Raw genomic sequence first — 13,253 nt, forward strand, 5'->3', positions numbered from 1 at the left:
TGCAGCAGCAGCTGTGCAGCTGAGGGAAGGGGACCAGCAAAGCCACATACGAGGGCAACCATACATGAAGGACAGCACCTAATTCTGCAAGTTTGGAGGTGTTTTGCCCAGAGAATACCTTACATAAAAAGCATTAGGAGGCTAGATGTGTAGTCCCAGAAACCTCTCTTCACTAGAGGGGATGGCTCTAGGGAACACAGAGGGGTGAATACAGTGCATTTTCTGCCTGCCTGCTGGGGTCCCCTTCCAATGGTTTTTCTGCTTGAAGGGGCAATCTAGCTCTGCACACTGATTGATTCTAATGACAACATGGTGCAGTGTGATGCAATTAAACAGCAATGGTTTTTTGGAAAAAAGGAAAATGTTTGTGCTCCAATCGATAATCCAGGGATGGCCAAACTTACTGACCCTCTGAGCCGCATATAACAATAACAAGAGTGTTCAGAAGTTTGAGAGATGGAGAGCACCTGCCGAGGCTCGGGGCTTCAGCCTTGCGGGAGGCACCTGCCAGGGCTCGGGGCCCTGTTCCTGCTGAAGTCCCAAGCCTCGGCAGATGCCTCCCATGGGGCTGAAGCGCCAAGACCCCCATCCCTGCTGGCCAGAGGTGATGCGTGAGGGGTACACATGGGGTCACATGCCTCCCCCCGATTTTTTCCAGGGTTTTCTGGCCCCGCTCGGTCACATGGTGCTGCCAGGCCCCCTCCCTGCAAGCAGCTGCTGGAGCTGGCAAGTTGGGAGCTGCGGCCATGGGGAGAGCCAGCAGCAAATAGCTGGGAGCTGCAGGGAGAGCCGCTGCTTTTGCTGCTGCCTCTCCCTGCAAAGCTAATGTAGTGCCCCCTCCCTGCAGCTCCCAGCTGTTTGCAGCTGCCTCTCCACAAAGAGTAACACCTGGGAGCTGCAGGGAGGGGCCACTGAGGGTAAGCGGGGGGGGGGGGGGTACATGCCTGGTGGGGCATGACTCAAGCTGTTGGGGGGGTAGGGAGGCAAACCTTTAAATTGTGCCCTCCCCCCCAGTCTCAGCAGGCACCAGTCGTCTCTGGCAGAAGCCCCTAGCCCCACCATCCCACCGCAAGGCAGAAGCCCCAAGCTCCACACCACCAATCTGGTAGGTGGAGAATGGGGGGAGGGCATGGGTGACTCCATGAGCCGCACTTTAACTGTGAAAGACCCACATGTGGCTCACGAGCCGTGGTTTGGCCAACTGTGCTATAATCCATAGCTGTAGCAGCAAGTATAACAAATAGAGTAAACACACAATGAAAGTAGCAGATCCTCAACCAATTCCATCCTGATTCTATACAATGGCTACAAGTAGTAAGTTATTCAGAAACATTAATAAAAATAATGTCATCTATAGTGTGGCTTATTTTTAAGGGAGGTCAATGTGCTGTGCTGTACTTATTGTATTAGACATGCAGTAGAAATCTGTCTGATACTAATTACATTGGCTAAAATTACAGTAAGAAAATATTTGATGTACCGTAAATATTTGTTTTTGCTCCTATAGAAAAACTGAATCATGTTTATTCTAATTCTTTATTAGGAAAATAAATGCTAATATCTTTTGATACTAAAATAAAACAACAGAAACTTACTAGTGCATTAGATGTTCAGCATGAGAATAGGAATGGTGTTTCTGTTCATTTCAGCTCAACTCACTCTGCCTTCAAGAGTATGTGCATGTTCTCTATGGTAATATATGCATATTCTTTATATAATCATAAAGTAATGTTTCCCCATAGTTATTTAAATCTGGATGCTAGCCTGGACCAACCCAAATCCCAGTGCACAAATCACTTGCTCTAAAAGTTTTATCTGTATATCTGAGCATATCATATAGTCTGATGAACCATAAAAATAACTTTTGAAAAAGACAACACACAAGTCACTCATCCACAAATTGGGGCCTTTAACAGAAAGTGTCCCTTTCCTGAAGGTCCAAAGCCTAAAATTCTCCAATATTTCCTATTATTTACTCATCTTAAATCCACAAACATGCTAGAAAAGAGAGGAGCTAATGGGGAAGTTTTAACAGGCTTCAATACCATTTGTGCCAAGATCTTTGGCATATGAGATGTCAGGGTTGCTGGGGACAAGACTTATGTTCATGTGCTCTCTGAACTGACTTCCTGGTTTGTGGGTGTCAATCTTGGTACAAAAAGGACTTTAATTGCATTTAGAGCTCTAATAATCTTTCACATCGGGTCTGACAGATCATTGCACCCTTCAAGTCAACCTGGAGGATGACTGGGAAGGACTTGACAAAGTCACCGCATACACACTGCAACAGAGTGATGTGTAGATGCCTGGAGTCCTTTTTAATGTCTGGCCAAATGAGGTGGTACTCAGTACCAGAGACTTCAGTGCTGAGATGCCTAGGGCATCATGGACTAGGTGCACCACTCAGTCCCCTGCCTTGGTGATAAAGCTACACTGTTGGACTTGGAGAAAATTTGGGTCTGCACCAATGCAAGCAGTGCCAACAGCAGCAGAGGTACCCAGTGCCCAAAGGGAACTCAGATTTAGGCTTCAAGTAACTCTCCTTCAAAGCACCCTAGGCTGGCCTCTTGCCAGGTTTATGGGGGTTTCTTTGTGGGCAGAGGTCCCTTCAGAAGGGAGCAGAGTGATTCTCTGAAATACTTGAGTACCCTGGGTGACATGAAATTAGATCTGACATCCCCTCACAGAAGTGATCCAGAAAATGTGAATATCCATTAATAATGTCCATGCAGCACAGACATTCCTCGAAGCTGCTACAAAACAGAAAGACTGGAGCTGAATAGGAGCAAAGGGCTTCATCAGAGATGCAAAGCAAGAAGGTGAGGTACCAAAGCAAAAAACGCCACAGAAAATTGCATCCAAGTGCCAAAAAGAAAAACAACAAAGCACTGAGCAAAAATGGCAAAGTGCTAAAAACTACATCAAAGAACTTCGTACTCAAAATAAAACACAGGCCATGGTATCAAAGTTGTTTCAAGTTCTTTGGCAGCTGGAGAATGGTTGTCAATGATGTTCCTGGGCTAGTGGCAGAGAAAGAGCTGCAGAAATAATAATTAAGATGAAAAGAAGCAGACCTGACTGTAGCATCAGGTGGACACAGCACAAAGATATCCAAACCCACTGAGGCTGAAAGGAGAAAGTTCAGCTGGAGAGGCACAGATTCCTGCAGGGATTTTTGGGACATTGCAAGGGCAACAGTTAAGCTCAAGGGGGGGTCAGAACAAAACATGTGTGGTGTAAGTGGTTCCACACACCACTGTTCCACCTGCTTGTGTTGGGGTGTGGCATTGCAGGCACTCCCTGCTTCCATTTACAAGGTGTGACAGCTAATCCCAAGTAGGGCGGTGTGCCGTAAATTCAGCATACCATCTTTAAACGGTTACATAATCTGGTTGTCCGTGCCTTTAAACAAACAAATGTAAAAAGGCAGATGCTTCACTGCAGCGTTTTTATGCCCAGGATCCAAACTGGCCTTGGAGTGCTGGGTTAGCACAGAAGAGCTCCTCCATTGTCCCAGTTTCACCCAGCAGACCACTCAGAGGAAGCAGGCAAGCCTTCTTATCTGGTTTGCTGTCTCCATATTGGCCTGTGTCACCTCCAAGAGGACTAAATCTCACTGGTGGCCCAGCCCAAGTGGATTTTCCTTAAGCAGGGGATGTCAGGGTGACGATGCCTCCAGCAAGGGGCTGAGACAGTGCGATAGCCCCCACCACATAGGTGGATAGTGGCTCCGAGGGGACAAAACTTTCAAGAGCTTTGGGGAGTATCACCCGATCTGTGCTAAGGAACTGACCCAGGACTGCTAATTGGTCAGTATTAGCATGTATTTAGTTATATTATACACATGAATAAATATCACCTCCAAAACTGGCAAAAATTATCTAACCAATAGGTATTTTTCATAATTACTGTTCTTATTGATAAGAAAGCTAATTATATAAGATACTTGAACAAATTTCATTAGAAAATCAAGCTACATTTGGCTACGTCCCAACATCTTATGATTGTCTCATTGAATTCTGATACTATTTATACAACAAACAAACAATTTTCAAAATTCTTCTAAAATGCAAGGTTTAGACTGCTGACATAATGTTAATTCAACACAGCTGTTAAGTGGGTCACTCATTAGAGCAACTGACTCCAGAGAAAGAGAAAAGCCAGTCTGAAGCAATTACAAATAACCCTTAAGTTAAGCAGGTTCATATTTCTTCAAGAGAAGCAATTATTAATTATAAACAAGACTTCTACCTAAAAGTAAACTCAACTGTATAAAAGATAGCGTTGGAAGAATAAAAAACAACAACTATAGTTGAATTGGGAGAGGAAATATTAGCTCTGGACAACAACCTTAACTATTGTTTGGTACTGATGACTAATAGAAAACTTTGTAACTGGAAGCTTTCACTACTGATAATTTATGCAACCAGCCACTGCAGGTAGCATGATGTTATACAAAGGATATGCTTTCAACGTCACAATGTCCTCATTACTTAGAGTTAACATTTTCAGTGTTTACTGACGAAAATGATTTCAAGGATTTCATATAGTGAGAGATAAACCAGTTCAAATAAAAACAGAATGGATCAAATCTTTTCAGGGGTTTGAAAAATGTTCAGTTGATTAAAAAGTGTACTCCTATAAACTTTCTATTTTATCTAGGAACAGAAGCAAATATATCAAAATAACATGAGAGGCTGGCTTTTCTTTTGCTTTTTCTGAACAAGACAAAAATCAGGAACATTTTGTAAGATTCTTATGTCCTTTTCTCCTGAGAGCTCTAGCCTGATTTCCAGATAGGAGAGATTAAAAGAACATGGAAAATACTTTTGTTCAACATATACACTGAAACGTGGTTTGGACATCATTAAAAATGGTAATGCAAAGATTTCTAATCTGGAATTCTATCCACTTAAGTTGATGTCTTGTCAGGTAGAGCTTCCAATATATGTTCATTTAACTAAAAAGTTACAGCATCATAATATATCCCATATAACACCAACTTTGTTAATGCTGATAAGAGGTATGATTTAAAATAAGAAATTGTTTCTATTTACCTTCTGGACATTGACAACTGAATCCACTGATATTGGAAAAGCAGGTACCACCATTTCTGCATGGCTCTTGGCTGCAGTGATCAATCTCTGACTGACATAGTTCTCCAGTGTAACCTATATCATGATTCAAAAGTTTTAGAAAGTGAAGAAAAATTAAAGTTTTATTACAAAATTTGCCATTATACCATTTAAATAGCAGTAAGTTAGTTTCTTTGAATAATATTACCCAGAGATGAGAAACAGTATTCATGACAATCTCTCAATATTCAAATTTTCATTAAAACATTCAGTTAATAAGAATCTGAACTTGGTTCCAGCAACATAGATCAAAATTCAAATATAGTGATACTATCAAATTGTATTTTACCAATAGCAATATTCTGACTGCATTAGTGTGTATGGGGTTGTGCAACCACAAAGAACTTCAAATAAATTTCTATTTTATTTTGAATCTGAACACAAAAACCTCTAGGGAGACTTTAAACAAGACTAGTCATTCTGAATTATTTGTGCATATGCTGAATGACTGTCATTTGTTCCTACTTCTGAGCCTCAGAGAGGATTGTTTATTTTAAGTGAGAGATGTGGGGACACAATCACCACAGTTGTAAATTCTGCCAAAAACAAGCTCCTCAAAGATTGACAGATTGCAAGTTCAGTGTATGGTGCGTCTACACAGTGAGGCAATGTGCATTATAAGGGTGTGATTTCTAAAATGTGTGCTAAAGTATTGCACATTAATTGGTCTGTGTAGACCCTGCTGGTACGCACTAAAAGTTCCCTAGTGAGCTTTAATCTAGTGTTGTTTGAAATAGTATTACATTAACGTGCATTAGGGAACTTTTAGAATGCACCAGCAGGGTCTCCATGGACCAATTAATTCAGAACACATTAGTGCATGTTACCCCACGGTGTAGATATACCTATAATGCCAATTGATTGTTAGCTTGCTTTTTCTCATATGCTGGAAGACCTTATAGTAGGTTCAGAATAATGAACAAACATTGAAATAACAATCTAAGTAATGAAATACTCCAAACTCAAATCCTATCACAAGCACCACACGTTTCTCATTCTATGTTTAAAATTATTTCTTTTGTTTCTACTATTTATCTAGGGATTTGTGTGTAAAGAGAAAAGTACTGCATGTTACACACCTGGTTGTTACCAAGTATGATCCCAATGAAATACTTAAAGTTAATTGGTAAAAAAAAATTATATCTTTGTCAAACTGTACAATTCCCAGTTATGTCAAATGGAATTTTGTGTATTGATCTAGGGCAATATGTGTTCTTCAGTTTACCACAGACTGGGGGGAGGAAGTGTAGTCTAATGTCTAGAGCATAAGACTGTGAATCAGGAGACGGAGTTCTAATCCCCCTTCTACCACTGACTTGGTGTTTTGACACTAGGCAAGTCACTTAAGCAGTCTTGTGTTTCAGTTTCTCCATCTGTAAAATGCTTGCCCATATCTGTAAAGTGATCTGAGATCTACAGTTGAAAAGTGCTCAGGATTAATCATTGTTATCATATGAGAATAAGTACATATACATATAATAAAATATATTTAAATAATTGAGGTACCAATGGGTCTAAACCAGAACAGCATAGTTAAAGTTCCCTGAACTCTAGGGACGTGGATATAGAACCAAGTGTGTATTTCACCTTCTACACAGGCATTTCGCTATTACTGGGGAAAACCAAACCATTATATGTTAAGACTCTAGAGAATTTCAAATCCAGATCTGGATTAGAACTTTGTTTATTGGGCCTACCCAGAGCACTAAATGTGAATATCAATGAACTTTGGAGAAGTTCAGATCTGAATCTGTTTCCAGATACGAGCTTCATGATTTGGGCCTCTCTGTAATTTGAGAGTTACATTAGCATTAAGTAGTACAGTCTTATCAAACACAACACACTTTCTTTTCTATTTTTCCTATCAAACATTTAAAGATTCTTAAAAATATATATATACTCAATCATAAATCTAATTCTTGAACATAGTCAAGGCACCTGAATCCCCCACATATGGGCCGTTCTCTGTCATCTCTCTTTATAATTATGTTTCTAGGCACAGGTACTAATAACATGGTGTGTAAGTTTGGAACTAGCATCAGGAATTCTAATAGGACCTGCTTGGACTGTTTTCCTCATGCAGAAAAGATATTCCTTAGTTATTGATTGAATCATTTTTTATAAAGTGTTTACCATTTAAAAGCCTACTGGGCAGAATTACACCGATTCAAGCCTGTTGATGTAATTTTAAGTGTAAGTCAGCATTGAATTTGGCCCAAAGGTGTATAACTGCTAGAATTCTACACCAGATAAGATTTCCCTCTTCTCTGTGTTTTCTTTGCATTTTTACATGGTACCGTGAGCCAAATTCTGTTCCTACTTTCTCCAGCATGAATCCAGAATAACTCTGTTGTATCTGCATTAACACCACAACTGGCATCTAGGTTCAACAAAGAATCTCCTATAGGTGGTCCTTCTAGGTCAGGGCTGGGTTACACAGCAGAGCAGTGAGAGGAAGCTTGCACTGTCAACTGTTTGTTACCATGCCCGTACTGTGGATGACCAGTAGATTTCAGTATCCATGACTGCCAATGGCGAAGAGCACTTAATGAACATAACTTACAAAAAGACAACAAGCACCAGGAACCGCAGAACACTGTTGGCCAAGTAATTTGCTTTCGATATACATATTTTAGTATTTCAAGTTCTCTCTCATGTTCATAGGATTATTTTTCTGAAGCATAGTGCAATACTGAATATGCTTACTTCATTTTCAGTTATGCCCATCTTCAGAAGTGTAAGTTTGTGAAAATAAAAATTACACTGGAATTCACTGTGTGATTGTAAAAACTTTAGTCAAATGAGGGACATGTAATTGCATGGCTCTGCAACTTGCTAAAATAATCAGCTGGATTTGCTGTGACTGTCATAATAACCTGGAACAAATCACACCATAAAGATGACATTTTATTGTCTGCTTTATGAAAACAAATATATTCCATCTAATTAACAACTATATTGCATGTATTCCTCTAAAGAAAGAAAATATTCTTTTGGTCTTTAATAGCCAATACTGAGTGCTGCAAATTAACAGTTTCCTAAATGAGTGATACTACAAAAAAGCAGCATGTCAGTCAGATACATTTTAAGAATCTTTGTTCCTGTACATTTTGTGCAGTTACAAATCTCTGTATCATTTTCTTGTAGCAAGGTTATGGCAACATGGTACTTCACAGATACTGTGGGTGCTGAAAGCTTTCAAAAATAAGGAGTGTATAGTATATTCTATTTTTTTCTTTTCCATTTCCTCTACTAGCTTCTAATATGCAGTGAAGGGAATCTGTTGGAATCTTTTCTAAAAGAAATAACATGAACACCACCAGTTTCTACTTTTCATTTCTGGATATACTGACATATGTTCTAATAGAAAATCTAGTGAACATTAAGATGAAGCAAGCAGTGACAGTCATTCCAATTACTACAAAAACAGTAGGTTTCAGAAAATAAAAGCAGAAATTTTCAAGAAAAAAAAAACACAGAAAAAGCCAAACCCAACACATTTTAATGTCTGAAGAAATAGGGCTAAATTCTTCAATGGCACAAATGAGTCCGACTCCACTGGCTTCAATGGAATTGAACCCACTTACCCTATAGCTGAATTTGCCCCAAAGAGAATGTGTGAGCCTAAGAATGAGAGAGGTGTAAATCCAAGAAAAGAAGCAGAGTGAAATGAAAAATCTTTGAAAACATGAAACAACAACAAGGCAGGGTAAGAAAAATTAAGTAAGACTGAATTGTCATATTTATGGACCCAGCCTTGGTACTAATGAAATCAATGGCAATGTTTCCACTGACTTTAATAGGAACAGAATTTTGATTTATGATGTTAGAAATGCTCTACAGAAGTGTCTTTTTATCCTTCCCCAACCCCATTTTCAGCCCATTCAAGGCAAATGCAATATAATGCAATACTCCTTTCTGTAAAACGCATGCATACTGTACCCTAAGCGATGTTGAATATCTACAGAACAATCCCATTCATTCAGCAACAGTCCATTTTGGATTATTGTTGTGGTGAATCAAAATGACAAACATAGGTGCTGGAACTAGGTGTGCTGGCTTGAAGGGATTTCCATTATATACAGGGTTTACAGTTTGGTTCAATAGCTTTCAGCACCCCTACTATAAAAATTGTTAGGGCATCCCTTACGACAAATGAATTTCAAACGCTGATGTATGGTACGAATGTCCCACCTCAGTGCAGAGAAGGCAGAATAATCCAGTGGCTAACGTGCTAGCCTAGGATTTGAGAAACCTGGATTAAGTCCCTGCTCCACCACAACCAGAAGGGCACCATAGCATTAGAGAATTGAACTGAAAATGGCTTAAAGTGCATCACAGAGTCTAATATATGATTTTATGGAAGTACGTTTTTATGAAAAATAGATAAAAATCAAAGTTTAAAATAAAATATATATTCACTCTCATGGGTCAAAATTAATGGATTGGAAATACGTATTTTTTTGTTCAGAAACTGGCATGTAAGTAGTTTCTTTACCATAATACATAGAACTTGATGGTTTCATTAAAACTTCTCATGGTTGGGTTAACACTCAGGTTAAGGAAGCGGTAGAAAGTGCTGCTTCTAATATGTATATTTTTAGTCACAGGGGATTTAGAAATAATGGCGACTTGAAAAGTTCTGGGGCTAGATTTTGGCTGTTCAGCCACTGCCTGACGGTAAAGGGGGAGCAAAGGTGCCTTGCCCCAGTAGGAGTCTTGGGAGACATTAAGGGCCAAATGTTTAAAAGGTGCTTTGGCACCTAAAGATGCAGATAGGCACCTTTGAAAATCACACCAACTCCCATTGATTTCCCACTGATTTCAATGGGAGTTAGGTGTTTGAGAACTTTTGAAAATGCCACTAGGTGCCTATCTGAATCTTTAAGTGACTAAAATCCTTTAAATATCTGGCTCTTGAAAATGACTCAAGAATGTCTGGGGACTGCAGACCGCAGGGCTCCTACTACATCTTTTGAAAGGGTATATATTGCATGTGCTACCCCGTGCTGGCTTAGCTTCAGCCTAGTCTTGTCCTCCCCTTTCTCTATAGGGAGGTTAGCACTGCTGTCTCTGCTAACCTTATGTACGCACTGTACTCAGAGAAGGTTCTTACTTCCTCTCCCAATCCTTGTGCAGAGCAATTAACAATCTGGCTCATTATATGTATATATTGATTCTGTGGTAGAATAAATACACCTAAGAATACAAATGTTTGTCTTGTTGACACAGATGATATTATGAAGTGAGACTACAAAAAACCTAAGAAATGGAGTTTCACTCTCCAACACATGAGCTGAGAATATCAGACAAGCATCATTTAGGGCTGGGCAGAAAACAACAGTGCCATTTGGTGAAAAATTCTGAGGTGGAACAAAATTCAGACCTTCTGAAATTCCTCATGAAAAGAACATGAGAGAGCGCCCCATATCCCAGAATAGCCTGGTGGTCAGGCATTCATCTGGAATGCGGGAGGATCCAGGTCCAAATCCCAGCTCCTGGGCTCAGTGAATCAGTCTCTCTCCCCTCATTTTTACCACAAATTCTGTACTGGACTGGAAAACCTCCAGATGAAATTTTTGACAAAACAAATACATTTCTGTGGAACATTTTGATAAAGTTCTGTCAAAAAAATTTCAAATGGCCCTAGTAGCAATGATCTTTGGGATCTCACGTGAAGATGTGCCATATGTATCTTTCTGTCACTCCATGGGAGCTAGATGCACAATGTCCCTCTTGGCAAAGGAAGATGCATTAGCCCTCATGACAATAGCAGAATTCATAAGAGCAAATGTAGCAAATAGTGTATAGGAAGGGGTAGTGGATTACATGGGGGAAAGTGTTCTATTGGGAAAAAAACATACTGATAATGCAGCATCTCTCACTTTCCCCAAATTCTGGACTAATGTCCTGGGACAATAAAATACTTTTTCATTATATATGATGATATAGCAAGCACGCATCTTTCTCAAATACACCTCTACCCCGATATAATGCTGTCCTCGGGAGCCAAAAAATCTTACTGCATTATAGGTGAAACCGCGTTATATCGAACTTGCTTTGATCCACCGGAGTGCGCAGCCCCGCCCCTCCGGAGCACTGCTTTACCGCGTTATATCTGAATTCGTGTTATATCGGGTCGCGTTATATCAGGGTACAGGTGTATAGTCATATGTGGAAGATGATTAGGTCACTTCCATCACAGATTTTTTTTTTAATCCACAAATAAGATATTCAATAACATAAGTCATCAACATTTCCAAAATCTGTGCCTATCCAGTTTGCCACTTTTTCAATCTTTCACTCACTTCAAAATTTTCACATACGAAATGGGTTGGATTAAATAAAAATTGACCTAAAACCTTCTCCAAAATTCAGAACCAAAGACACTTTTCTTCAGGTTTTTTTTTGGGGGGGGGGGGGGCAGGGAAGAGCGGTGAACAGCCAGAGAAAGAATCTATGACATTTGGCTAACTTTATAAAAAAAAAAAATTCAGTTTCTGAACTTCTTAGTTTTGTCTGGGATCAGAAATATCACAAGTAGTATGAAACACAATTTATTTGTGAGATTAATGAAACATAGCCCAACTATGGATATAATAGAATATATATATATATAGATAGATAGATATAGATATAGATATAGAATATAATAGAATATAACCAGGATATAATAGAAATCTCATATAGAAACTGTCTTGTGAGCTTCGCTATTCAGTATCTCAGTGAAAAAGATTTAGATTAAGATTAGAGGATTACATTTCAATGGGAAGTTTGACTGGGTGAATGGATGATATGATCAGGCCCAATTTCAGGCAAGTTTTGGGTAAATATATGAATTTTTGGATACTTCTACAAGCCCAGCCACAGCAAATCTCTAAACCTTTCTAGCACAAACCACTACTCAAACAAGTAGTTCCACTGAAGGACTTGGCTCAAGGTTTGAACATCACTAAAATGTGGGATCCATGGAGCAGAATTTGGATTTTTGTTTTTGCCTTATAAATAGTTAATTTTTGTTTAAGAATTACTACTAATTGCCATTTACAAAATAAGATCACATGAAGGTAATTTAGTCTAACATTAAATTTTAAATAGGAATTTCAGGCTATTTATATGCTTATGCCTATACAGTGTATAAAATACATTTTCAAGTGTCTTCTCCGAGATACGGACAATTTTATGGTCAATGAATTCTGAATACATATCATCCACTCTGACCTTAACTGTAGGGATTTTTCAAGTCACTCAATTTCTAGTTCAGTTCCAGTCTAATCTTTCTCTTCTTAACTGTCCTTTGCCGTTAATAGAATTTAAAGCATTACTTAACTATATTTACATATCTTACTCATAAAAAAGACAGTTGGATCTGTCTGTATATTTATGAAATATAATGGAGAAGAATATATTTGCATAGGGAGGTCATATCTCATTTCCAGCATGGTTTAAGTATAAATCCAGGTCATTAAATGAAGCCCATATGCAAATTAGTTTGGGGCTGCACATACAAAATAGTTAAACTAAGCAAAGGGAGAGAGAGATTGGAAGTCCAGAGGCATAAAAAGCAGCAGATTTAGTGGAGCTCATTATTAAATATTTGAAATGATTGGACAGATCCTGAGTAGTGGCCAAGGTGATGAAGGGTGGGGATGAAAGATAGCTACCTTAAGCAGGGCCGGCTCCAGGGTTTTGGCCGCCCCAAGCAGCTCCCCCCCCCCCCCCAAAAAAAAAAAAAAAAAAAAAAAAAAAAAAAACCACGCCACGATCGCGATCTGCGGCGGACTTCGGCGGGAGGTCCTTCGCTCCGAGCGGGAGTGAGGGACCGTCCGCCGAATTGCCGCCGAATAGCTGGACCTGCCGCCCCTCTCCGGAGTGGCCGCCCCAAGCACCTGCTTGCCAAGCTGGTGCCTGGAACTGGCCCTGACTTTAAGACATCTTTGTATACCGCAATTTTTGGATTGGTACCCTAGAATAAGTTCGAGTAGTTAGAAGGTTGCTCTAGCTTGAGCTGGCTGCCAACAGCCCATGTTGCCAGTACAAGAGCCTAGGATTAGTGGGGCATACAGATGCCCAGCTCATTTCCCCTACTCTGATTACATAAGAACAGCCATACTAGGT

The 13,253-nt window shown here is 39.6% G+C and overlaps 1 protein-coding gene across 1 annotated transcript in view; it reads right to left on the reverse strand.

Annotated features, from left to right (window-relative positions):
- The window catches only part of DNER (delta/notch like EGF repeat containing), a 277,948-nt gene that overhangs the window by 62,199 nt on the left and 202,496 nt on the right, over window positions 1-13,253 (reverse strand). Inside the window, exon 7 of the mRNA XM_065411069.1 lies at window positions 5,058-5,171. Coding sequence (XP_065267141.1) covers window positions 5,058-5,171 — 114 coding nt within the window. The remainder of the gene's footprint in view (window positions 1-5,057; window positions 5,172-13,253) is intronic.

This window comes from Emys orbicularis, chromosome 9 (genome assembly GCF_028017835.1).
Source record: "Emys orbicularis isolate rEmyOrb1 chromosome 9, rEmyOrb1.hap1, whole genome shotgun sequence".
NCBI classification, from domain to species: Eukaryota; Metazoa; Chordata; order Testudines; family Emydidae; genus Emys; species Emys orbicularis.